At 38.7% G+C, this 27,646-nt stretch overlaps 1 protein-coding gene across 1 annotated transcript; it reads left to right on the top strand.

Moving 5' to 3' along the window:
* Positions 1 to 563: 563 nt before the first annotated feature.
* On the top strand, positions 564 to 25,277 carry SUCLA2 (succinate-CoA ligase ADP-forming subunit beta). The gene is made up of 11 exons (XM_026679049.2): positions 564 to 726; positions 13,423 to 13,600; positions 14,759 to 14,858; positions 15,250 to 15,412; positions 16,695 to 16,823; positions 17,682 to 17,820; positions 19,834 to 19,995; positions 20,117 to 20,259; positions 22,115 to 22,235; positions 23,298 to 23,386; positions 24,478 to 25,277. The coding sequence occupies exons 1-11, from the start codon at positions 622 to 624 to the stop codon at positions 24,550 to 24,552; spliced, it is 1,404 nt and encodes a 467-aa protein (XP_026534834.1). The 5' UTR covers positions 564 to 621; the 3' UTR covers positions 24,553 to 25,277.
* The last annotated feature ends 2,369 nt before the right edge of the window (positions 25,278 to 27,646 follow it).

The raw sequence follows: 27,646 nt of genomic DNA on the forward strand, positions 1-27,646 counted from the left end.
GGGGAAGAAAAAACGAGATCAGCAGCGAGTGGAAGGACTCGGTTACAGAGCCGATGGCCGTCACCGCTGAAAGGCCGGGTTCGGGATAGATGGGTTGTTATATGGATAAAATCTGTCTGCGGTCTCTAGGAAACAACTCGACGTTACGTAGTCAAATCCCTAAAATACTTTAAAGGAGAGGGCGGAGCAATCGGGGCATCAAAGCACCAACTCGAGGGCTTTCAGGGTACCGTGCCCGAGAAGGGGCTCAAAACGTGTTACGCGCCGCCAAGGCAGGGCAACTGTCTTGGGCAGGGATCTCCAATCTTGGCAACTTTTTAAGACTTTGTGGACTTCAACTCCCAGAATTCTTTGCAGCTTTGTAGGCTTTCCTCAGCCAGCAAAGCTGCAAAGAATTCTGGGAGTTGAAGTCCACAAAGTCTTAAAAAGTCGCCTAGATTGGAGATCCCTGGTCTTGGGCCTCTTCGCCGGGGGTTTCCGCTTCCTCCCTCGAGCGGGAAGAAAAATAAATCTACCAAGAGGCTCGGCTGCCTTCGAATCAGTTCCTGTCTTTCTGCGCAAGCGCCGGGCGTGCGGGGCTGTTCTCGGGAGCGGTGGGGCCCCGCAGGAAGGAGGTCGACCATGGCCGCCTCCATGATCTGGACGCGGCTGGTCACCGCGGCCGCCCGGCAGCTGAGCGGGTGTCCAGGTGGCTGCAGCCACGCGACTTTGAACGCTGCTGCCAAGGTGAGCGAGCGGGCAGGTGGTCCCTGTCTGGGAAAGGCTATGGGGGACGTCCTTCCCCACTCTCCCGCCACCCGCAACTTCTTGGGAGTTCAGCTGCAAGAGACACACACTGACCCGAGGCGCCCCGAAGGGGATCGGGTGCCTCCTCCTTGCCTTGCAAGAAAAGAGCACAGATGGAGGGCAACTGCGGCTCCGGCCATTCTTCCCACCCTCATCCCGCTCCTGTTCAGGTGTCTCTGGGCTTATTTCAGCACCGTTCAGGGGCTTGGAAAGAAGAGTGGATACAGATTGAAAGCAGAGAGGGCTGCCCGGAATGGTGTTGGGGATCCTGCCAAGGAAAATTCAAACTGAATCTCAGTTTGAAGGCTAGGGAGGAAAGTTGTGATCACTTGGCTAAGGCAAGGTCATTCAAAAAGATCATGACCTGTGTAGTCTTTTCAGTGTGCTTCTGGCATCATAAAGGGAAAAACCAAGGTGCATTATTAAGAGTTGGATTCGTGTATTTTGGATGCAGGTTTTGCTCAATTACAAGTGGGACAGCTACAGTAAAGGACTGCATGAGCATTGAAATTCCATATATTTTTTTAGAAAGAAGAAAGATCTTGATAACTGCAGCCTTGTGAGATAACATCCTCTGGTCCTGTTGATTGCCATTGTGTATTGATAGTTGAGGGAATGTGTATGGAATTTCCACTTAGGTATTCTTTTTAAGTATACAGCCCTGAGATGAAATCAGTGCCTCTTTAGAACTATTCATATCCCTGCAATACTATGACACAGTGTCATTAGAGCTTCATCCTGTTAATAGAGATTCTTGCAACAGTGTACAGTGTCTTTATTGAACATGCTAAGCCAACATTCCCTGTTTTTGTTGGAAAAGATATGTGAAACCTTAGGATAATCAGCTATCTGAGGGATACATTGAATTAAGTTTCAGTGAGTGAGATGGCAATCAGGGTTTAAGGGTTCCTCCCCTATAAAACAAACATTGATTGTCATCACTGGAATATGCTGTTCATATGTTTGTGGAACTGAATCTTGCCCCAGTCAAAAGAGATGCAGGAAGCCTTCATGTTGATGTTCAGGAGGCTGGACAGGGCTTGCTAAAGATCTTGGCCTCTATCAATCAACAGTAAGGCAGATACTGTACAAATGGAGAAAATGCAACACTTACTGTTCCTAGGGATGGATATACAGTACAGCAAGAGGCATCCCAAAACTAATGCATACAGTATTTCATGAGATTACAAACAAGTATCCAAGTATCAGTATCTAATGTCAGCATCAACAAATCTTTCATAAGGAAAATACTGAACAAGAGTAGGAGCAGGAGTAGCTGTGGCAGAGGAGGGCTTTGCCTCCTTTCCTAGACTGGAGATCCTTGCTCACAATCATTCATACCGCTCCTAGCCATAGTCATTTATTGTCACCACTCTGTAGATTACTGTGACATGCTCTATGCGCGCCTGCTATTGAAGACCACTCAGAACTGGAACAGCAAATATTTCATTATTTGCTCATGTCACATCACAGTTGCATGAACTGCATTGGCTTCCCGTTCATTTCCAGATGTAACTCAAGGTGCTGGTTAAAGCCCTGAATGACACGAGGTCATGTTCTGCAGGACAGTATCTCTCTGAGGAAATTTGCTCACCCCACCAAGTCAGCTCCAGCTTATTTTTGTTAAATGATGTCATCTGGTAAGACCATGAAGGCACAACTGTTTTTGAGGCTGTCCCTGTCTTTTTGGAACAGCCTTCCCTCTCCCCCAAAAAATTTTTTTTAAAGAGCCACCTCTATTAGCCTTTTTAAGGATTGTGAAGACCTGGCTGTTCACTTGATTAGACTGAGATGGAAGCGAACCCAGCAAATGTAGAGTTGGTGGAAATTTGTGATGCTGTCATGAGAAGTATAGTTCTTTGGGGATTTTGTGAGTTTGTATTACTATTTTGAATTGCCTAGGATTATCATTTATAAAATAGATAACCATGTAATTTTTTAAATAAGTAATTTGAATATGCAACAATATTTTAAAATTTCAGTAACAGAGTACATACATACTGCTCTACTATGCAAAATTAGGAGTTATTATAATTACCAAGTTTAAGAAATAGAATGCTTATAGAACCAAAGCAGAAACTCTCTTACAAAACAAAGGCAAGAAAAAGTAGTTTTTTGCAGTCTCTGACAGATTATAGTTTAGATGTACAAATTGAATAAAGTATTTCAGCTTCCCCAACAAATAATTTCCTGCATATAATCAAGTATCTTCTATTTTCTATTTGTCCTTTCCATATGCTAAGATTTTTCTTCATATGCATGGCTTGTGCATCATCATTAGCTACCGGTACATTGCCAAGGAAATGTTTCTCTGTTGTTTTTTGCCTGATCTTTATTAGACTAGTTTAATGGTTTATCTCTATTTGGCAAAAAAATCTCCTTTTTTGTTATTTCTGAGTTGCAGATTTATATCTGACAGTGCTGAAAATGGGGCAATTTATTCTACGTGCAACAATTTATTATAGTTGCAGGGGGGAAATGCATACAAAGTATTTGCTAACCCGTTGGACAAGAACTGGGAAGAACCAGGCATTGAAGCACAGTGAAAGCTTTGGGGCCAGTCATTTTCTCTCCATTCAACTGGTCCCACAAGACTGTTGTGGGGACAATGCAGATGAGAAAGAGTTTTCCAGGAAGAAGAAAGGGAAGAAAGTCATACTCAACGTGTTCTCAATGCTGTCAACTTGAACAAGAGTGTGACCTTGAATACCTTGGGATCTGTCCTTAAGCTCTGCTCAATTTTTCATAAATTGCTAGGCCAAGAGAATAGATCAGTTCATGATTTCAGCTGTCATATTGAAAACTGTCCCATTCATACATCTTTACTTGCTCCCGCTCAGTTCCAATCGCTTGCATGTTTTCTACTAGGAAAAAATGATTAACTGAAATATTTTAAAAGCCAAAGATAAGCCTAATTCTCTCTCCCTCTCAATGATTTGGCTTAGGGCAGCACATGTGGGACAGTGTCATTGGGAAGAAAGAACAGCAGTGAGTCAATTCAATTTCTAAATGGGAAAACAGCAACTTTTTATTGTCAGTCAACTGTTTATACATTATTGAATGGCTGTTCTCCACTTTAAAAAGGGTTGGCATCATTGACGCAAATTGTTCGTTTATAATGTAAAGGTTTGTTTATCAGACATATAGATGACACAAGACTACACAGTATAGTTAATAATTTAGAAGACAAACTCTAGTTTTAAAAGGATCTTGATTGTAGAAAACAGTATTTGTTACAAAAAAAAATGAAAATACAGTATATGTGAGCAGTACATTTATAGGGAAAAGCTTAACCTGTTTATCTCCCTAGGCAACTTGTAGGATATGTTTGCCAAACACACTCATGCTTAATCATAACTATGTTTTTCTCTGTTAATCTAATTTTTCAATTTGTACAACACATGAATCGTAAATGAAAACAACTAAGGTTACCCAATAATACACTAGGTTAAAATCTGCTTATGTTAATTTATGATTTACTATGTTGTGCAAACACAGCCAACAGAGGATGATTATTAAGTCTCCGTGCCAACCTGGAGTCAAATAGCTAAAGGAAACTGGTGGTGATGTGATTGGCTTTGGCTTGCCTTATTTTTATTTAACATAAAAAGTAATTTTTCATAACCCAACTGATAAAGAGTATTTTTTTAAAAAAATTCTGAACCTCCCTCTTTTCCACATAGGCTACACAGTATCTTCAAGCAGTTGCTCATTGCCCTAACATTAATTGTTTCACTTTATGCAAGTTACCACAGCATATAGTGGTGTTGTATTTTGTACTTCTCATTTTCTTGTTAGAGTAGTCCAAATGGAATCTACATATTTTCTGTTTGTATAATTATTTCTGCTCCTTCAAATAGAATAAAGGTTAGTGTTTTTTCACATTTCACATTACATTCTAGACACTTTTGAAAGTTTTAGTAAGCTTAAAATCAACAAAACTTTTACTTGATTGGGAAAAATAAACAGCACACACTAGAGACTCAGGTGCATTCATTTTGCATACATGCCCCATTTTAGTGAATTAATATTCCCATTTTTAGACTTCGAGAACTTGTAGCTTTTTCAGTGTATTCAAATTAACTCAATAAAACCTAGTGGTGTTTCTAAATAAATGTATGATATGTGATACAAATATAGGCATTGAGATTATGGGTAAGGGTTTAACCTTTAGTACAAAGTACTACTGCTAATTCTTTAGATACTGAAACATCACTTGTTCTCAAAAGATCTACAGAAAATGATGGAGGATGGCTGAAGTACAGATAGCACAAAATGGCACAAAAATAATCAACAGAGGCTTGAGCATACTTTTATGCATATCCAAGATTTGGACTTCTCCGGTTATGTTGAATTATCAGTTCTTTTGACCAGAGAATATGAACAAGAAACTTGTATTAGGCTGTATCTCAATTCAACTCCTACACATCACAGCTGAGTTAATCAAGTTTCAGAGGATTAGCTGAACAGATTAAAAGAGAAGTAGCTTCATCCTTGAAGAATGAAAAGTTGCTGAATATAAGTGGTGTATAATTTTTTAAAAATAGCTCTGGTTTCTTTGGATCTTAAGAGTAATTAATCTGTTAATATTTCCTTTCAAATTAAGGGAATTTAGAAGGTGGTAATTACATAACTGCAGATGCTCTTGGAAGAAGCAGATTATGTACTTCTGTTTTGATCTGATTTCAAATCATGGTTGTGAAACCTATTGGATGAGCTATATGGGGAGAGAGGAATAAGGAATGCAACCTAGTTGGTTTTTCTTGGCCTCTCAGTGGTTTTTGATTCTGTTAACCATGATATTATTCCAGACCAGTTTTTTGCATTGGAAATTGGGTTGGTTGTTCTTACAATGGTTCCATTCCTACCATAGAGGTGTGATCATAAGGCCATGATGGTGAACCTATGGCACGCATACCAGAAGTGGCATGCAGAGCCCTCTCTCGGCACACGAGCCATTGCCCCAGCTCAGCTCTGCCATGCATGCATGCACACACCTCCCGTCGGCCAGCTGGTCTTTGGGACTCTGTTGCCTATGCGCGGGGGGGGTCACACATGTATACACAGTGGCATGGGGAGTAATGCGCAGGGCTGTTGGGGGTCATGTGGGGTGGAGCATGCACATGGGGCACATGCACATGTTGCATTTTGGGGGTGCAGGTGGGTGCGCTTTGGGCACTTGGTGCCGAAAGGGTTAGTCATCACTGTCATAAGGGGACCATTGGATGATTATACCATGGTCATGTGAAAGTCAAGTTTTTCAATACTGTAACAAATGCTGTTTGAAATCTTTATGCAACTTTCAGGAGCAATCATCAGAAGAAATGGAATGACATTAAAACTATTCTAAATATCTTCTCTTTTTTAATATTATGATAAACTGTGCTCTGGATTAATATCCGGAGAAAATGATAGGCTTGTTGAAACCCAACATGTTGAGGTTATATCCCAATTACCAACATAATTGTCTAGTTTTGGAATTTGCCTGTTTTGGACAAGAGAGAGTAGTTATATAACCTGAAGATATTCTTATACCATAGCCAACATTATACATGGAGACACGAATGGCTTCCAGGACAAAGACTGCCTCTTTCCAGTTACAGTTGTTCCTGGACACAGATTGCTCTGAATTACTTTTAGATTTGATTATTGCAACATGCTATCTTTGCTATTACAATTTAAAAATATTGCATTTGTCATTTTTCTACCAAGACAGATTAAGCATACTTACTCTGACAAACAAAACATCCTATAGAATCTGGCTATTGGATATAATACTTGTGCCAAGACTTACTTACTTTATTTATTTATTTATTTATTTATTTTGTCAAACAATTATTAGATAACAGGTATAAATATAAACATGGTTATAAATATATGAAATAGATACGAATAAGAAAAAAAGAAACAATAGGACAGTGATGGTAGGCACGTTTTGGTGCGCTTATGCACGCCCTCTACAGACCTCTTAGGAAAGGGGTGAGGTCAATAGTAGACAGTCTAATGTTGAAGATTTTGGGGTTTGGGGAAGAAACCACAGAGTCAGGTAGAGTATTCCAGACATTGACTACTCTGTTGCTGAAGTCGTATTTCCTGCAATCAAGTTTGGTGCGGTTTATCTTTAGTTTGTATCTATTTAGTGCTCTTGTATTGTTTTGGTTGAAGCTGAAGTATTCATTGATAGGTAGGACATTGCAATATATAATTTTATATACTAAGATCGAACCGAAGGTGGCTAAGGTTGTCTAAGTCTAAAATTTCAAGTCTGGTGGCATAAGGTATTCTGCTACGAGTAGAGGAGTGGAGGATTCTTCTCGTAAAATATTTCTGGATTTTCTCAGTTGTATTAATATCAGATATGTAATGCGGGTTCCAGACTGATGAGCTGTATTCAAGTATTGGTCTAGCAAATGGTTTATATGCTCTCATTAGTAGAGTGATATTACCGGAGAAAAAGCTACGCAGGATTAGGTTAACAACTCTTAATGCCTTTTTGGCTATGTAGTTACAGTGGGCTCTAGCACTTAGATCATTTGAGATGAGTACTCCAAGGTCCTTGACAAAGTTTTTGTCATCAACAGTGTCTTGACTATTCAGCCTGTATTTTATTTTTTGATTTTTTTTGCCAATATGTAAGATAGAGCATTTATTTGTTGAGATTTGAAGTTGCCATTTGTTTGACCATTCTGACACATAGTCGAGGTCTTTTTGAAGGGTAGCAGCATTGTCAGTGGTGTTGAATAGCTTTACATCATCAGCTAAGAGAACACAGTTGCTCTTAATATAATCACAGAGGTCATTAATATAGAGTATGAAGAGAGCTGGTCCTAGAACACTGCTTTGGGGGAAACCACTGTTGACAGGTAGGACACTCCTAATTTTGACAATTTGTTGTCTGTTTGACAGGAATGCTTCTATCCAGTTATGCAGGTGTCCAAAGATTCCATAAGATTTTAGTTTTAGGAGTAGTTTGTCGTGTACCACTGAATCAAAGGCTTTACAGAAGTCTATGTAAATTGCGTCAATTGCTTTGCCCTGATCAAGTTGTGTAGTCCATATGTTTTTACAGTGCAAGAGTTGCAGGTTACAGGACAGTTTCCTTCTGAAACCAAACTGTTTGTTAGAGAGTAGGTTGTTTGTCTCTAAGTGGAGGATAATGGATTGGTTAATAATTGATTCCATGACTTTACAGGTGACGCAGCATAAAGAGATTGGTCTGTAATTTTCAACTAGGCTGGGGTCTCCCTTTTTGAAGATGGGAATGACTGTGGCTAGTGACCATAGATTTGGCAAGGAGCTGGTCCTGAAAGATTTTTCAAAGATTATGCTTAGAGGTTCAGCTATGGCAGTGGATAACTTTTTTAAGAAGTAGGCACAAACTCCGTCCGGTCCAATAGATAAAGATGGTTTTAGATTGCATAGTGCTTTTTCAACATTGTCTTCTGTAAAATCGATAATGTATTAGATCATTGTAGTTGTCTGTGGTTCGACTAGGAAATATTGGGCATGATCCATTGCTGTTTACAAATACTGAGCCAAAGAATGTGTTAAAGAGGTTGGCTTTAATGGTGTCATCGTTGCAGTCTTTACCATTTGGTTCTTTTAGGGATGGGATGGACCTTGAGTTTTTTAGTTTGTTGTTTACAAAATTGTAGAAAGCGTGGGTGGAATTGGTGCGTAGAAGGTTTTCCTCTTGTTTAGTGTGATAATTGGTACATTCAGTCTTTATCTGGTGGCATAAATTTTTGTATCAGCTTTTAAAGTTGGCAACGTGACCAGATTTGTTTTTCCGCCAAAGGGATTTCTTTTTGGATTGGACCTTCCTTATTGTTATGGGTAATTTGTTTTTTCTGGTTTTGGGAGTTGTTATTGGTACATATAGTACATATCTAGTATATATACTCCTTATCAAGTAATCTTAGTTTTATGCCATCTTCAAGGTGCAGCATGCACTAGAAATTCATTTGCAGAATTTATATCAAGAATGCCCTCCATTATGGCATTTGCTCTGCCATAATGAATGAATCAAATGCCTATGGCTGAACTTAAGTTGAGCCATAGGCATTTGAGATTTCAAGTGTATGTGTGTCTTTATCCTGACCTTCGTTTATATGAGTGTTTTTGTTTGGATAGTATTGGGACAAGAGTTCCTTCAGATCAGTTTTGTCTCCTTGCAACTACCTGGAAAACCTGTAGGCAAGATTTCAGAAATGGCTTGTCTCTCCCTTTTTCCTAGAGCTGAGAGAGAAGAGCTGACCCAAGGTCACCCAGCTGGCTTCATCCTAAAGTGGGACTAGAACATTCAGTCTCCTAGTTTCTAGTCCTGATGCCTTAATCGCTTCACTAACTGACTCCTTTTGAACAGTATTATTACAAAATAGACACAGAAAATTAAGAAATAATGGTGTTTGCTCTCAGAAGTTTTGTTTACGTAGTAATTTTTAAATGTGGTTGTATTGAAGGGCTTATATTTTAATTGAAACGAATCCCTGCTTTTGAATTGTTAAAAAAAAAAAAAACCAGAATAAATGAAGATTGCTACACCAGTTGGCACCGGGGTGATGACACAAGAATGTATACTTGGATGAGATGGTGGTTATAATATGAGGAATACTGTGTTCTGAGTTACGTTCCCCCCCGTAATGTGGAGAAACAACACTTCTCTAATCTTCTAAACAATTTGTTTCCTGACTGGCTTCTAACTTCCCATTATCTGCTGGATATGTTTCCCTTTCCCCTTTCTTTTATCATATAGAGAGCATCATTAGGAGCTGTTAGACTAGTGAAGGGGGTGGTGGTGGCACTGAAGCAGGGGGTGGCATTAGCTGCTGCTATTTCTGCAGAAGGCTATGGGGGAAGAGTTTTGCAAATCTCCTCCACTTGTAACCTTCCCTGCTGGCTTCCCAAAATGTGGACATGTCACCATACAGGGGGGGAGGAGGGACAGAGCAATGTTTTACAGTGGCCAGATGTGCACGGAGACAAGGGGGATTTTTTTGGCAGGCTGCCAGAACAGAATTGCAATCTCAAAAAGATTTCAGCTCCACTCCTGCAGCTTCGTGAAGAATTTCCCCCTGTATTGAAGGGAGCTGGGCTGCAGAAATATCTGAGACCAAATAGGCTAAAATGCCAGGAGGATTTCAGCTTCTTTTGAGTTTTGCTCCATCTGTTTAACGGCCTGGGACAGTGCTCCCCAACCTTTTTATGCCACGGCCCGGTACCGGCATCAGCTGGGCGCCGCGACCCGGTGCCGTCATCAGCTGGGCGCCGCCATCTTGTTTGATGAAAAAGTGCTTCTGGTGAGCTCACCGTAGCACTTTTCATCAAAACAAGATGGCGGCGCTCTTCAGTGAGCTTTTCCGGGTAGAAATGGCTTTCTACCGGAAAAGCTCACGGCGTAGCGCCGCCATCTTGTTTTGATGAAAAGTGCTTCCGGTGAGCTTTCTACCGGAAAAGCTCACCGGAAGCACTTTTCATCAAAACAAGATGGCGCGCTCAGCATACCAGCGACCCGCTAGGATTTGTTCCACAGACCGGTACCGGTCCACGGACCGGTGGTTGGGGACCCCTGGCCTGGGAGATGGGTTAACAGTCACAGCCAGGAGTGCCTCATTTAATGACCACTCAAGGACCAAGATTCCAATCCCAATTGTTGTCATAAATCAAAGATTACCTGTAATGGTATTCCAAATTAGTGATACAATTGATCAGTGGATGTTGCAGTGAGGCAGATAGTTAATGTCTCTACTACATTCAGGCTGTGTTTTGGCTAAAGTCTTACAGTGATGGAACCCAATAACACAGCAGGTTCCCAGGAAGGAAAGGGGAATAAAACAAGACATGGCACCATCTTGACCTAGATCATGACAAGAGGAAGAGATTGATAGCCACTCCCTAGAATCTCCTGTCGATTAAGTTTAGTCTGGCAAGCTTCTGTCTCTACAAGATGTGAGAAAATAAAGAACTGATCTTTGGCTGGATTGTGTTATATCTTTCTTGGGCTAGGACTGATACTTACCTGTTAAATACTTTACCTTTTGATACCGTGTTTCTCATATAATAAGGCCGGGTCTTATTTTTTTTTTTGAGCCCCGAAAAAATGGCTAGGTCATCTTTTTGGGGGTGACTTAATTCCCCCCCCCTTGCATCTTCGGGAGGGCGGGCGGCGACAGCTTGGATGTTGACCTCGGTGTTGGTGGGGCACTTCATATCGGGGTCAACGCAGGCAGCACCATATCCGGGTGTGCAACAAAAGTACTTCCTAATGGCAAGCCCCCACCACCACCACTCCCCCCCATTTTGCATGTTTTAATATAGGCCTTAATTTGGGGGGAGGGGCTTAATTTCATTTCATGCCTATAAAACATGCTGGGACTTCTTATTGGGGGAGGCTGTATTGTTGGAGAAACAGGGTACTTCTAGAAAGGGTCCTACTCTGGATGTTCACTGCAAGTTTATTTTAGTCTTAACTCTCCAGTTTTGGCAATCTCTGCCATTAAGAAATCCCTCTCAATCTTGGCTCCTAAATGTTCAAACAGTTTCTATATTTTGTCACTTTGCTATCTTAGCAAGGCATCCTACAAAATTCACTCAAGTTACAGTAGATATTTCAAATGGTTCTGTAAGCTTTTTAAAATTTAGTCAGCAAACTGCCAGAGGTCCATACCATCTGAATTAAACTGAATTCTGTGGGGATAGTTAGAGTGGTCTTTGTAAAAAAGACATCTAGTTGGATTTTAGGGTATCTTAAAAATGTTTATAATGACCTAATCAGTAATTATGTCAGTGCTCTGGTTGATAAGAGAAATAGGGAGCAATGTTATTGCAGTTACTCTGGTGCATGTCAATCTACTTCAGATATGGTCCTGTGGTATACAACCAGAACTGTATGAGCTAGCACAATCTGGCAAGCAGCTATGGTAAACTTGATTCCAATCCAGTGAGATACAACGTAAAGCCAGTTTAAAATGCTGTGGCAATATCTATTGCAAAATCATATTTCTTTTGTGAATGTGTCATGACCTGAAATCACAGCCTGTTGCATTGTTTTGAGTTATGAGAGATTTGAGTTCTAGGTCTATCTATTCCCAATCCCTCTGAGGCTTGTTGGAAGGAAGGCTGACTCTCCAAGAAGTTTTGTTTGTTTTATGTGTCCCACTGTTTTCAAAGACCTCTTTTCAACTGTAAATTTATTATATCCTGAAGTGATTAAGAAAGTGAGGGCTAGTTGAACTTACTGTCTTTTAACTGCGTATTGAGGGTTCAAGCAAGCTCTTTCTTCTTTGACCCCCCAGCTGCTCTACTCAAAAGAAGACCACAAGATGTTCATCCCACAGTCTGCTCAAGAGGAGCAGCTGCCTAGGACACAAGTGGTCAATTTCCCATTCTTTCCCATTATGCGGAAAAACTTTTGCCTACCAGCAAATCAACACTGGGCACCATTCACGATTGCTCCGCCATCTCCATCATAGAACCTCACCCAGAAGCTTCATTTTGAAGCTTTCAGGATGTTTTAATCAGATAGTTGATACATTTTGAAAGGAACATCTGGAAAGGGAAATATTTTGTCTTGTGGAAATGTCTTGTAGCTACCTTTTCAATAAACATGAAATGTTATTAACTACATCAAACTAATTAGAATTACTATGTGTATGGGTTACCGTATACATACCTACATACATACATACATACATATATACACATGTCCATACAGAGATTATTAAGAAAACAGCACTGAGATATATGGAAAAGATAAAAAGGCATATACATCTACAAAAATCATAAAATACAAGCAAATTTATTGTATTGCCCTTCAGCCTTTCTCAAAAGCCTCCTCAATTCATATGTTTATAGTTTATATGTATCTGCAATCCATTCAATCCAACAGATTCAATATACATCATTTATGTACAAAGAAACTAGAGAACTATAGGAAGTGGTAAAAGGCATTGTGAAAACTGGAACAGGGGGAAAAAATCTCCAAATTTCAAAGACCAAAAGATCAAAGCCCAACATCTGACCTGACCCTTTCTTAAAAGCATTTAATTACATGATATTTTGTAATCGTAGATTGTTTATATGGAGCCTTCAGTATTGGAAATGTTATACCGTGTTTCTCATATAATAAGGCTGGGTCTTATTTTTGAGCCCGAAAAATGGCTAGGCCATCTTTTCAGGGGTGACTTAATTCCCCCTTGCATCTTCGGGCGGGCGGCAACGGCTTGGATGTTGACCTCGGCATTGGTGGGGCACTTCGTATCGGGGTCAGCGCAGGCAGCACCATATCCAAGTGTGCAACAAAAGTACTTCCTAACGGCAAGCCCCCACCATTCCCCCATTTCGCATGTTTTAATATAGGCCTTAATTTGGGAGGAGGGGCTTAATTTCATTTCATGCCTATAAAACATGCTGGGACTTCCTATTGGGGGAGGCCATATTGTTGGAGAAACAGGGTATTTGGGGAAGCAGCTTCCATCTCAGCCTGTGAATTTCTGTGAGCCAGAGATTTTTGGTCCAGTTAGTAGTTACAGTATTCAGTATACTTCTGCAAATGTCAGACTGCTTATTTGAAAGAATAATGCTAAAGGATTAATTAAAAATTTTGTTCAGTTGAAAGCTGTGTTCTAATTTCCACAGGTTATAGGTGGAAATCCAATTTTATTTAATAGACGTGTATTTCAAGTTCAGCAACGAAGAAACTTATCACTGCATGAGTACTTGAGTATGGAATTACTGAAAGATGCTGGCATTTCTGTTCCATATGGATTGGTTGCACAGACACCAGAGGAAGCTTTCAACATTGCAAAAAAAATAGGTAAATAACTAAAGGGAATATATACAATAAAATGTATAGGTTCATGCAGTACCCTGTTTTCATTCTTCAAATGAAAATACCAAAATCATGAGATTTGGGCCATTTTAAACATGTTTTTATTTTCACCCCATTCCAGAGTCTATCCATAGCTTAGCTATTCTAGTAGATGTTGGAAGAAGCTGTTGTAAATTTCAATAATACAGGTCTTCAGGTTGGAATTAATTGGAATTAACGTACAAATGCTACTAAATTTTTTATACTAATTATCCTAATTAAAAATTATTAAATTACCTAAAAATTAAAAAAAATATTAATTAAAATTAAAAATAACCTAATTTTAAAAAAAACTCCATTAAAAAGTGGTGCAGCTTTATAATAGCAGCTGTCTATAACAATCTTTATGATTGAGGTTCTTTACAGTTCAAGTGTTGAAAGTGGCTGTTTATTAATAAACTTTTATCCTGCCTTTGTAACTCAAGGCTTACCCAATACTCCTTCCTGCTGTTTTCCCCACAGCATCAATCCTGTGAAGTGGGTTGAGTAGAAAGAGATTGACTAAAGTTAAGTTTGATTCATTCAAGTGGTAGGGATTTTATTTTGCTATATTCCATGATTAAGCATACTCATACAAATGTGAACCCAAATTACTTTTTAATTGGGAACGATGTCAAAAGGAAAGGCTGCAAATGTTTTGTTAACACTTTTTTGTTCCAAAATGCTAAAATATTTTTAATGCTCAATCATCCTACCACCCCATGCTGCTGTTTTACGCTTATTTATAAGAGAAATATTTGGTCTCAGCTGACTACTTACAGAAGCATTTGTGATACTAATCTCCTTTCACTAACAGCTAGTGCACTTCTGACCTGTTTTAGTTAAAAAGCAAACAGCAAAGTTACATCTTGAGGAACAAGTTCATAATCTTATTGGAATCTTTCTTGAGCTGTATATTTTTCTAGCTTGACACCAAGGATATTTTACAATAATAAAAAGATTTCATTTTTTCCTTCATTATGCAGAGAATAGTTTCTGCCTTTGAATGTCTTATTTTGTCACTGATTTTCAAAACTAGATGTACAATTGCTATAGATTAAAAGATGTCATACAATTTTAATATTTAAATTAAGACAGTTCTTGCCTTATCCCTTTTTATTCTAGGTGCAAAGGATCTTGTTGTAAAGGCACAAGTTTTAGCAGGTGGCAGGGGGAAAGGAACATTTGAAGGTGGCCTTAAAGGAGGAGTGAAAATAGTTTTTTCGTAAGTTAAACCAGATGAATGTTATCTTAGATTTTAGAAATCATCTCCATTCAGACATTTTCTTGGATTATTTCAATATTAGAATTCTAATCATGTTTGTTATTTGAAAAATTGACTGTAAGAAGAGCAATGCTGGATATGATCTATGTAGTTCTACATTTGGAATCCAAGTGGCCAGAAAATACCTATGGGATGTTTACAGAGGGAACCTGAGCAACTCTTTTCACTTGCGATACTAAGTAAACTGGTTTTAAGAGATTCTCTGAACCTCGTTATTAAAGGTTATATCTGGTCCCAGCATCCTCATTCTCCATTTGTCTGTAATAGAATGTGATTTTTAAAAATACAGTATTTCTACTTTCCTCTCTCTTTAATACTTGATTTTTTTTAGTCCAGAAGAAGCAAAAGATATTTCCTCAAAAATGATTGGAAAAAAGTTGTATACCAAACAAACAGGAGAAAAGGGCAGGATATGCAATCAAGTATTTATTTGTGAACGCAGATATCCCAGGAGAGAGTACTATTTTGCTATAACCATGGAACGGTCATTTCAGGCAAGTACAACTGCCGAGTACAGACAACGAAAATACTTTGCTACATAAAAATCTTGTTCCATAATCAATCATATAATTTCCAGTTTTCTTTAATATACTTTTGTATTAAGTAGCTCCACTCTACATGGGTCTACCCTTAAAGAGCATTTGGAAGCTCCAGTTGGTGTAAAATGCAGCATGTTTTTGTGGGAGTTGCATTGGTTGCCAGTTTGCTTCCAGGTGCAATTCAAGGTGCTGGTTGTCACCTTTAAAGCCCTTCATGGCTTGGGACCAGGTTATCTGAGAGGGAATGTCTTGCTGGTCAAATATACCTGACCCACCAGAGAAGGGAGGCAAGGAATGTTGTGGATTCCCTCCCCAAGGGAGATAACCTGTCAGGACCCAGAAGAAGGGGCTTCTCCATGGTGGCTCCCTCTGTCTGTAATATCATTCCCCCAGAGATTAGAATGGCCCCCACTCTTCTGGAAGGCTCCGAAGACCTGGTTCTGCCAGCAGGCCTAGGGAACTCAGAGCGGTATGGAGCCCATAAAATGTCTCATGTGATGTGTTGTCGCGGGGGGTTATTATATTGCTAATTTATGTGATTACTCTATTAGTTTTATTGTTTTATATATGAGGTTTTTATATTCCTGTAAGTCGCCTTGAGTCCCCATGTGTGAATAGGCAGCAATATATTTTATTTCCTAAAATTAAAATAAATAAATAAATAAATATAGAATTAAATATAATAATATAAAAATGATATTTTGTTTGCCACTTAGGAGTCATGGCTTGTAAAGAATTTGAGGGCTAGTTGAATATTTGGAAATATGTGGGTAGAAAGTATTTGTCCTCTGAATTAAAACATTTTTGCATAAAATGAAAACTATTAAAGCTGCTTGGAATCCTTACTTATATGTACTGTACTAGAAGTTGATATCAGACTGTTACTGTCTTTGACAGTCAGCTTATATTAAGAAATCCATAAATGATGCATTTTTTCCTACAGGAGTTCGACCACAGGGTTTTTGATGTAACAACAAAGAAAGCTGGAATAGTTATCAGAATTTAAAATTATGTGTCTATCACATTTACATTAATAAACTTCTTTGACTGATTTATCTTCCACTCAGTCACAAGCATTCACCCTCATTAGTTACCATTAATATATAGCTCTTATTTTCTGGAAGCTTATTAAAAAGCCTTTGTTATAACCAGAGACTAAACAGAGTATGAATGTGGTTTCTGGTTTTTAAACAGTACTAATAGAGTGCTAATTTGCTAACACACTTCTTCTTTTCAGGGGCCTGTTCTCATTGGCAGTTCTCAGGGTGGTGTCAATATTGAAGATGTGGCTGCCGAGAATCCTGATGCAATTGCGAAGGAACCAATTGACATTGTAGAAGGCATTAAAAAAGAACAAGCTATCAGGGTAATGAAGTGGCCCTTTTTGCTCAGTGACGGCACGTGTATAACATAAGTGGTGTGACCTGTTGAACAGATAAAAATATATTGGATGGATGCCGAGGGAAATGTTCTATGGGAAGGAAGCTGCAATATAGATAATTGTAATTTGTCCTTAAATAGAATATATTGATACAATGTATGGCATATTTTGTTTTGCATGTGGGCTTTGTTGCATAACATCCTGTTTGACAGAAAGGCAGTTTGAGCATCTCAGTAATATTATTAAATGTTTTTAGTGCCGTCATCATTTTTGTAAGTTCAATAAGAACCAGGTCTTCGCTCCATCTATCTTAATGTTGTCTACGTTAGTTAGCAGTCTCATCAGTGTCATAATTCACAGGCTCTCAATATATAATGAAAGATGTGCATGCATTCTGGAACTTTTTAAAAATTCATAAAAATTACAATTTAAAAATAAATAAGAATTGAATTAGGAACAACAAAAATGTTAGCTTATCTTTGTTTGGTTTGTTAGTTATACAATACTTAGTGAAAGATATACTACATGTGAATTTTTATCCCCCCCCCCCACACACACCAAGAGGAATGACTGGATATTCATTGAGGATCACCACACAAATTTACAGAAGGAAGGGCTTCATGCTTTAAATGTGAATGTATTGCTTTCATCAGGGTTTTTCCAAAAAATTTTTAAATGTAACAGGAATTTTGGAAATATGGCTCCTCTGTGAGGAGAGCAGAGGATCCCTCACTACAGATAACACTTACTGTTGAGTGTCCCAGATGTATGCTATGCATATTTATTTGTAATATAAAATAATAGTATTTTTCTTACTGTCTTCCCCTTTTATTTTCTTTTTAGCTAGCCCAGAAAATGGGATTTCCTGCCAATTTGGTAGATGAAGCAGCTGAAAATATGATTAAGATATACAACCTTTTCATTAAATATGATGCCACTATGGTAGAAATAAATCCAATGGTTGAAGATTCAACAGGGATTGGTAAAGTACTTTCTCATGGACTTCTTTCATATGGTGACATATAAAAATCTTAAGTTTCAGTATCTAAGTTCTAGTTTCACTAAAAAGGAAATTATGAACAATAAAACTGACTTGGGATATCATGGTATGATGGAAGAGCAATCTTTATGTCCATATTGCTACACAATCTTCACAATGATACTCTTGTGAAATGCTATATATCATTAGTATTCTAGAATGTGTTGGGACAAATTTACTGCAGCTGCGATTAAATGTAAGGATAGCTTAGCATTATGTATGCCTCAATCTATGGTTTCTTCAGCAAACTATGCCACATTTTTTAAAAATGTTAATCATAAGCATGGAATCTTTAAAAGCAAATATGTCAGATTAATGCTGCCTCCTTTTTTGTACATTATAGTGCTATGATGTAATATATTTTGATTTTGGCAAGGTTGTAATTATACTCCTGTTAAAAAATTAGTAAAATATAGAGACCATTGTACTATTTTATGGAGATATTTGTCTGTCATAATTGTTTGATGGATTGTATTTGCACTGAATGCTCCTCAGTGAGTCTGATTGATTTGGAAGAAGTGACAAATGAGATGCAATGTAGTGTTTTCTAACTTTATATCAGTTTTGAATCAAGAAACAGAGAAGATGCAGCACAATAAGGATGGGTTCGTTCATAAAATGCAGAAAGATTCTAGAATTGTAAACCAAAGCTAAATACAGATCAGTTTTGTGTTAACATTATACAGCAACTAAACCAACAAGACACATAGTGTCCAATTCACAAGAAATAATGGTCACTTTATCACTTTATTCTGAGCTCACCTGGAATTCTGTGTTCAGTTGTAAGTTCTGCAGTTTAAAAAGGATGTTGACAAATTCTCTGGAATGTATCCAGAGAAGGGTGACAAAGTTGATGATGTGCTTAGAGACCAAATACTTTGAGGAAAGATTGAAGGATTTGATATGTTTAGTCTAGAAAAAGGTCAATGAGGTGACATGACAGCCATCTTCAAATACTGAAAACTGTCACAGATGAAGGAACCAATTTCTTGGCTTCAAATAATAAGGAAAGGGTTTAGATAAAATTCCTCTTATAATTGGTAAGCATCTGAATTCTGAACGCCAAATGTTGCTGACTCACAATAATCCCTCACCTTATTCCATGTTTATTAAAATGGTAATGTCCTCTAGAGGTGCCCTGTTTCCCCACTCCCATCCACTGGACTTAGGACCTTAGGACTGAAGTCTCCAAACTTGGCAACTTTAAGACTTGTGGCTGGCTGGAGAATTCTGGGAGTTGAAGTCCACAAGTCTTAAAGTTGCCGAGTTTGGGGACCCCTGCCTTAGGAGAATAACCTGATGATACAGGCTGTTTGTTGATGAAACAGACTGCCTCCAAAAGGGATGGATTCTAATCTACATATTTGAATTCAAGCATTGATTTATCTTTAGTGTTGTTCTACTGTAGTAGAAGAATTTACTGCATTGATGCACTTCCAATTACGTGATTCTTTGAATTCAGTCATTTAGAAGTTAGCCTGTTTGGATCTCAGAGTATTATGGGATAGAGAAGGAGGAGGGTGGCTGGAATCTTGCCACAATCTTGCCCAGTAGTTGTTTTTTTTAATCAAAGGTTAAAATCAAACAAAAACTCAGAAGAACAGGTACCTGCAGTGTAGAAGGCAGACACATTACCCCAAAGGTCTTCAAACTTGGCAAGTTTAAGACTTGTGGACTTCAACTCCCAGAATTCCTCCTCCAGTCATGTTAGCTCAGGAATTCTGGGAGTTGAAGTCCACAAGTCTTAAAGCTGTCAAGTTTGAAGACTCCTGTGTTACACTGAAACACGTTAGATCACAAAGAATGCAGTTGTCTGTCATTTTGCAGAACTGCATTTAGTGAGGGGGAAAGGATTGGTCTGACAATCACACCTAACTTCCAGAACATATTTTTCTAGGAGAGAAGTTTTAAGTGTTAGCGCTAAGCGGTCTAAACACAATTTGTTTGTCTTCCAAGTGATGTGTATGGACGCAAAGATAAATTTTGATAGCAATTCGGCTTATCGTCAGCAGAAAATCTTCGACCTGCAGGACTGGACCCAGGAAGACAAGAGAGACAGGGATGCAGCAAAGGCAGATCTCAATTACATAGGATTAGATGGAAGCATTGGATGCCTGGGTATGTTTTTCTCATCCAATGTAGGAAACTCAAAACATGGGCGCTCTGGATCGTTGTCATTCTTTTTTTTATCCTCACCCTTTGTCTTTCTCTCTGCCCCCCGCCCCCACGTTCACTCTAGTGAACGGAGCTGGTCTGGCAATGGCTACAATGGATATAATTAAACTTCATGGAGGCACTCCAGCAAACTTCCTGGACGTCGGAGGTGGTGCTACAGTGCAACAAGTAACTGAGGCCTTTAAGCTTATAACTTCAGATAAAAAGGTAGGAATAGGATCTTTGATTTATTTCATTGTTGTTTTTTCTTTAAAACTCTATCTGAGCCGAAGGACCCAAGCGTATCATAAATAAGGGAGGGAAATTCTATCTGAATACCAATTGAGTATTTATAGGTAGCATAATCTCACATATTATATTCTCATATTCAGAAACAAGTCTCAAAAAGCTTTCAGTATGCTGTCTACTAAAAAGTACACAGGCTTATATAGTCTTGTGTAGAAAAATCGTATTATTGTTTATTAATTGTTAAAATCTTAATCTGAATATTTGTAAGACATTCACATATACTTGTGCATGAAATCCCCTCTGTGAGAAGGCCAGTTTTGAAGTTCTTTGTGTCCTTGTTTTGCCAAGGCCTTTAGCTAAATGCAAGTAAATTTCTTTTCTCTATAAATTTCTGTAGTCTAATGGTAAAATGTATACATCTGGCTCCCTGGCAGCTTCCCATTCAATGACTGATTAAAGCTAGTTCTGCTTAGCTTTCATTAATTTGTTGTAGCCTCTGCTACTTGCTAAATCTTTCTAAACCTAAATAGACATCCATACCCATAGTATATACCAGGGGTCCCCAACCACCGGGCCGTGGACCGGTACCGGTCCGTAGATCACTTTGTACCAGGCCGCAAAGAAAAAAAAAAATAAAAAAAAATGGTGGCTTTCTTTGCCTTCGGTGAATGCTGCTGGGATCAGGGATCAAGGACACAAATGAAAGAAGGGGAGGGAATAATAACTATTCGCCTCTTTACTCAGCTGAAGCTGCTCCTCCAAACAACCAGAAACGAAGGCAGGCAGGCAGAACGGAGCACTGATTGAACCGTGGGTGGCGGGTGGGGGTGAACGGGCGCTCGGGGAGCTGCGCCCTGACAGGAAAAGCCACCCTGCCGGCTTCTTTGAAGCAGTTTCTTCCTGGGCTGGTGGAGGAGCGAGAGAGCGACTGAGAGAGGAACGAGGCAGACACCTGAGGGATGAGGCTGAGGGAGGGAGGGAGACACCTGAGGGATGGGGCTGAGGAAGGCAGGGCCGAGAGGCGGGGCTTCTCAGTCGTCCTGCAGGGACTTGTCCTGAGCCGCGGAGACAGCCGTGGGCCACCGCCGCCCAGCGCTCAGTTTTGAAGGCGCTACTCAGCCCGGTGCAGTTCCTGAATCTGCAGCTGAAACCCTCCGTTTTAAATGTCCCAATAGAAGAGAATATCTGTCGCTCAGGGTTGCAATGAGGAGGCATTGGCACTCCCTGAACTTGGTGGTTTGCTGGCAGAAGTTTTATTTCCCGACTAGGTAACAACATCAGATGTTACCTAGTCAGGTAATGAAACGTCTGCAAGCAAACCACCAAACTCGGACTCCCCACCCCACCCCGGTCCTTGAAAAAGTGTTTCTGCGTGAAACTGGTCCCTGGTACAAAAAAGGTTGGGGACCACTGGTATATACTACTAACACTCTCGATCCCATAGCCTTTAAGTAAGCATGCCTGTCTAAATGTGAATATTGAATTAGCATTTCATCTGTAATTGTAACTTTTACTCTCTATCAGAATAAAAGACCTCCTCCCCAATTTCCCTGAGTCTGGATAAGCCACCTTGCTTTAAGGAGAAGGAATTCAAATAAATAATTTTTTAAAAGGAGCAACTTGAATCTTTTAAGTATACTCCATTATATAGAAATCAATCCATTCCTACCAGGTTGAATGGTAGATGTATGAATATTCTACAGTGTTATTTAGTTGCTTATGTTCCAAAAATTGATTAAAACAAATTGTTTTCATGTCAATTGAAAAGCCTTAAAGAATATCTACTTCTAATAGTTCTTCAGCTTATGATGATATGTATTACTTGTTTACATAGGTTCAGGCTATTCTAGTAAATATTTTTGGTGGCATTATGCGGTGTGATGTGATTGCCCAAGGCATAATTATGGCAGTAAAAGATTTGGATCTAAAAATACCTATTGTTGTACGGTTACAAGGTAAGCATTCCAAATATAGTTGAATCTGTGTTGGTGAGTGATCTCTTTGCTTTTTTCATTCATCCATTGACGTTAACAAAAAACAAAAAACTTAACACCTATTTAAATAATAACATTCATATGTTAAAAAGCTATATGGACCTGGAGCAATTGCCTTAGCTCTCTACCACATGCAGTATTGCACTCTTGTTACCCACCCACTCCCAATATCCTGGCTTTGTAAAGAGCAGTTACCAAGTGAGATCTTGTTATGCTTACAAGCAGTTTTTCTCAGATAACTAAATTTTAATAAATGTCCCTCAGTGGGATGGGGTGCGTGGGCACACCTAGTTCTAGTATTGAACTGAGAACAATTGAAAATTCAGTTCTGTTGGGAATTTTCCACTGTTCATGTTTGAGCCTGTTTCTGCTTGTAGACAAGTAGAAACTTTGTACTCAATCAAGCTGTTGGTTATAGGCCTGTACCTAAAAACTAGGCTGGAATGATAATAAAACAGTTTAATTCAGAAATGCATTCTTGACAGAAGTTTGACATTAAAGTCAACTCTTAGAGCAGTGGTGGCGAACGTTTTTGGCACAGAGTGCTGAAATGAGAGCGTGCGCATGTGCCGGAAACCGGAAGAGGAGCTCCCTGGTGTACTGCGTGGGAGTGCCAGAAACTGAAAGCTCAGCTTCCTGGCGCGCACATGCGTACCAGCCACCTGGTCTTCCAGTTTCTAACGCACATGTGCTTGAGAAGAACATGCGCATGCGTGCCGGGGAGCCGCTCTTCTGGTTTCCAGCGCTCCCGCATGTGCGAAGGCCAGCTGGCTGGCACACATGCACGCACTGGAATCCGGAAGAGCAATGGGTGACGTCTGACGTGCCCAGAGAGATGGCTCTGTATGCCACTTCTGGCATGCGTACCATAGGTTCGCCATCACAGACCTAAAGCCTTCAAGGCCTATAAATCATGGGAAAAATCAGTGGGAAGGAAGGAATGGTGTGGCAGCTGAATGTTATATATTATTGAAATTGAGAGAAGTAATATTGTAATCCTGAAATAACAATATAATTGTGCAGGTACACGAGTTGATGATGCCAAAGCTTTAATAGCAGACAGTGGTCTGAAAATACTTGCTTGTGATGACTTGGATGAAGCTGCTAAAATGGTGAGTGAAAAAGTTTCCATATACTTTTGCCACTGGTTCTTACCCATGTACTCAACACTTGTTACATAGATTGTTAATAGGGGCATATATAGGGACAAAATTTCATATACTTAAGAAATTCAGACTATTGTAGAATTTGGATAAATGCATCCAAGCTTAGATTGTATATATTTACTACTTAATCTTAATTGTATAAAGTTCACTATATTAATTCTCTGTGCTGGAGCATCATTCTTGAGTTTCAGTGCCCTGATGACCTATCACCAGTTACAGATTAGAACATTAAAATCTTTAGTGGGTTTTTTTTGTGTGTGTGTGTGTGTGTGTGTGTAGATCAGAAATCCAACCACAGAATCATAATTTTCAAGATGATTTGTGTGGAATGGAAAATATCTGGAGAGTAAAATCGATTTGGATAAGACTGAAATGATAAAATGATATGGACAGAGAGGAAGAACAGATTGGATCTCTGATGTTGAAACTCATCTCTGATTTTCGGAAATATGACTTGAACTTAGATACAGATCCCACGACTATACACATTTCAGAAAACCACAGGGAAGCCACTAGTCAAAGATGGCCATCATATTGGCCTAACCCAGTGATGGCGAACCTTTTCGGTACTAAGTGCCCAAACCAGAACGTGCGTGCATGTGCATGCCTGAAAACCGAAGTCCAGCTGGCTGATGCACGCATGCCTGTTTTGGGGGGCGTTTTCAGGTGGTTTTTCAGGATGTTTCAGACCATTTTGTGCACACCAGAAATCAGAAGAGCAGCTGGTGATGGCATGAGTGCCCGCTGAGAGGGCTCTGCATGCCACCTCCGGCACGCGTGCAATAGGCACATGGGCCTAACCTGTCCAAATTTGTCAATCCCTTTGATGTGGCTACTTTTCTGAATCTGTTAAGTACCTGCCTAAAATGGGGGTTTAAGGCTATATTTCAGCTTGGCAATTACTTGAGCTTGATTGAAAAGTGGGTTTACAACTAATAAAGGCTCACTAGTATTGCGTGTAGGATAAAGTACCTCAGCTTTTACCTCAGCTTTTTCTGAAGATATTACCTCATAGTAATTTCTGTTTTGTCTTCCAGGTTGTGAAACTTTCTGAAATAGTGACCCTGGCAAAACAAGCCCAAGTAGATGTCAAATTTCAGTTACCAATTTAATCCAATATGTAATTAATATACTAATCCTTCATCATGCTTTTTTTCTTCTCTGAAATGCTTTTCTTCTCCCCTCTCCAACTTCTATATATGTCTGCATTTGATGTGTACTAGTGTTAATGATGACATACAGGTTTCACTTTTCTATGAATAGAATGTTTATTGTAAAAGAATGGTTTGATGCCAATTACTTAGTTACAGATCTTAGTTCCTCAAATTTCCAAATGCAAACTGAGCTGTTCTTAATATACCTGTTGTAAACAAAAGCATTCGGATTTGTTTTTTCCAAATAAAAGTTTGATGTGACTAGGATTTTCCCTTTGCCTCTCTGGTAATTAACCAAGTGATAACCCTGTTGAGCATAGATATGAGCAGTTACAATTGCAACATTCAACAGCCATTGAGGAATAATTCAGGAAGCACAAAAATATTAGAATATTCTGATAATGCATTGCATATTGAAGATATTTATATTCTGCAGTACACTGAATAAATGGAGCAGCTCACTTAACTAGTTATGGACAGTGTAGGTCTCTAGTTATTGTTTTCTAAAGCAACTACTCCTTGAACACAGTAATAACCACTACAGGAAATACTGTAATACTTAATTTTTAATTTCTGGTACTTATTTAAAAGTATCGTGGAGTTTTCTGTTTGTAAACAAATAAAATTTATTTATCTTAGTGCTAAGCAGACATGATATAAAGTAATAAAGTTTTAAAAAACTCCGCATTGTTTAGTCTGATTTTTCAGTGTCCTTTCATTTAAACATTGCAATGAAATTTGCAAGCAGATAATTTATCCAACTATAACAGGATCAGAGCCTCAGTTCTCTGGAACTCCTTTCAGTTGACTTTGAATGCAACAATTTTACTTTGAACTTCACCACAAATAATAAAGTCTTTTGTTTGCAAAAGCAGCACTGACAATTGTTATAATTAATGACACTTGTGCAAGTCTATAATTTTTATATCACTTCTATCAATATGTGTTATCTTTTATGAAAAATATATAAATACGTAATAATATCAATCACCACCCTTTCAAGAATAGCTGTGTTTTCTACAGCACTCAATATATATTAACAGATTAACAGAGTTGGAAGGGACCTTGTAGATCATCAATTCTGGTCCACCACCACCCACTCAAGCAGGAGACCCTACATCATTTCTGACAAATGGCAATCCAGTCTCTTCTTGAAAGCATCCAGTGATGAAGGTCCCACAACTTCTGAAGGCAAGCTGTTTCATTGGTTGATAGTTCTCTATTATTAACTTTGACATATTACAAATATGTTCGTATGAGAAATGAGAAGAATGAGAAGGAAACATTTCTACAAATTTGTTCAAAATAAGACCTTATTAACCACTTATACATTTTTGTAAGAAAACAGTGGGATATGATAAATCATTTTTTGGGATGCCTATAACTTTTAGGATAGTGGCATATGAAAAATAATCTTTTGGATGCCTATACCTTTTGATCTATGGGCACAGAAATATATATATATTTGCATAATTTCTCGGCATTGTACACGGTGGTTTGGAGTAAACTGCAACTCTCTCTCGCTAATACTTTGGGATAGACCTTGCTCTTTTCTCACATTCCAATACTTTAAAAAATACAGGGATATTATTTCAAAAATGTTGTTCTACTTGGCCCTTAAGGCCACAAAAGATAAGGAAATCTGGGCAATAAACACTTAAAATCTATTGCTTGTCTTAGACCAAATATTTTAATGGGATTTTAAAAGCTATATTGGTAAGCATGGTATAATTTAGAAATCTTTTCAACTTTTACTGGAAAGATTATGGGGAGCGTCATGGTTACAATTTATGTAGAAAAGAAGGAAACTCATTGTTTCCAAATATAAAAATATCCAAACCAGCTTAAAGATAACCTTGTTGAGTTCTTGAAAAAGTTAGAAGATTTTGGCAACAACACCAAACCATTCTGTTTCAAGGAAGGGGATTGAATGCTGGTTTCGAAAGCTGTGAAACCTGCTAAGCTGGAAACAGCTTGAGGGAGCCATTTTCCTCATCTGGAGCAGGAGAAAGCAGAACCGACACAATCCACACATGCAGAGCTGGCCATAGGAAATGAGAGATTGTCTCATCTCACTTTCTTAATAAAGTGGCAGACTCTTGTCAAAAGTGAAAAAGAAAGAGCTACTACATTTATTACTGTTCTTTTTCCCAAAACATGCTGCTCTTTAAAGAGGTCAATTTAAGAAAGGCCTGGCACCTTCTTTCTCACATGGAGCAGCTTGCAACCCACATCAAAAGGGTTTGAAATGCATCAGATAGTAATAACTTCACACTCAAATGTGGAAAGATATAAAATCATTTGCTTAGTACTGCTAAGCATAACTAAACTTACCACCCACATGCACTGGGGGCTTGATGAAATTAATATCATGAAAACGTAGCAGAAGTAAAATTGTTAAGGTTTGTTTATGCCATGGTTTGTTTCCAGATGGCAAAATGATTCTTCGTCCCCTTCTATTCTACTTGGATTTTCTATTTTTCTTTTCTTTTTTCTCTGCAAAAGTTTATAAAATCTAAATACTGTTTGTGATATATTCTTGTATTATTATTATTGCTGAGATCCATATTTTTTCTACTTACAATAGGAGGGTTGGATGCTTTTTAATCAAATTCAGTTTATTCAATTCATTTTGACTTGTATTATATTTTTATTTATATAAAATATTTTATGCCCATCAATAACTATAACTCTATGCAACTTAAAATAATAAAACCAATAACTATAAAACCATATATTAAAAAATCAGTACCTCCATCATTGTGGATTGCCCCACAACCAGCTCAGATATCCTCATTCTATCCCAGGACCTGGTAAAAAGCCAGGCCTTAGATAGCCTTCCAAAAGACCTGCTGAATCATCAGAGTCAGAATGTTCCATAAGGTAGTTGCAGCCATGGAAAAGGCATGCCTCCAAAGTCCTACTAGATGCAAGATTTCAAGGAAGGGATCTAGAACATACCTACTCTATCTGATATGGTAAGATGGACAATTATTCTCAGGGAAAGGTGGTTCCATAAATAATTTGGTCCCATGTCATGTAAGATTTTAAA

The sequence above is a fragment of the Notechis scutatus genome, chromosome 1 (assembly GCF_049901735.1).
Source record: "Notechis scutatus isolate UNSWTSFEM ecotype Mainland chromosome 1, rNotScu1.2, whole genome shotgun sequence".
Lineage (NCBI taxonomy): Eukaryota > Metazoa > Chordata > Lepidosauria > Squamata > Elapidae > Notechis > Notechis scutatus.

Excerpts from the sequence above, each read along its gene's own strand:
- SUCLA2 (XM_026679049.2), top strand. The coding sequence starts at position 622 with ATGGCCGCCTCCATGATCTGGACGCGGCTGGTCACCGCGGCCGCCCGG. Across the intron at positions 14,859-15,249 it reads GGAGTGAAAATAGTTTTTTC|TCCAGAAGAAGCAAAAGATA; the intron begins GTAAGTTAAACC and ends GATTTTTTTTAG. Across the intron at positions 22,236-23,297 it reads TATTGTTGTACGGTTACAAG|GTACACGAGTTGATGATGCC; the intron begins GTAAGCATTCCA and ends ATAATTGTGCAG.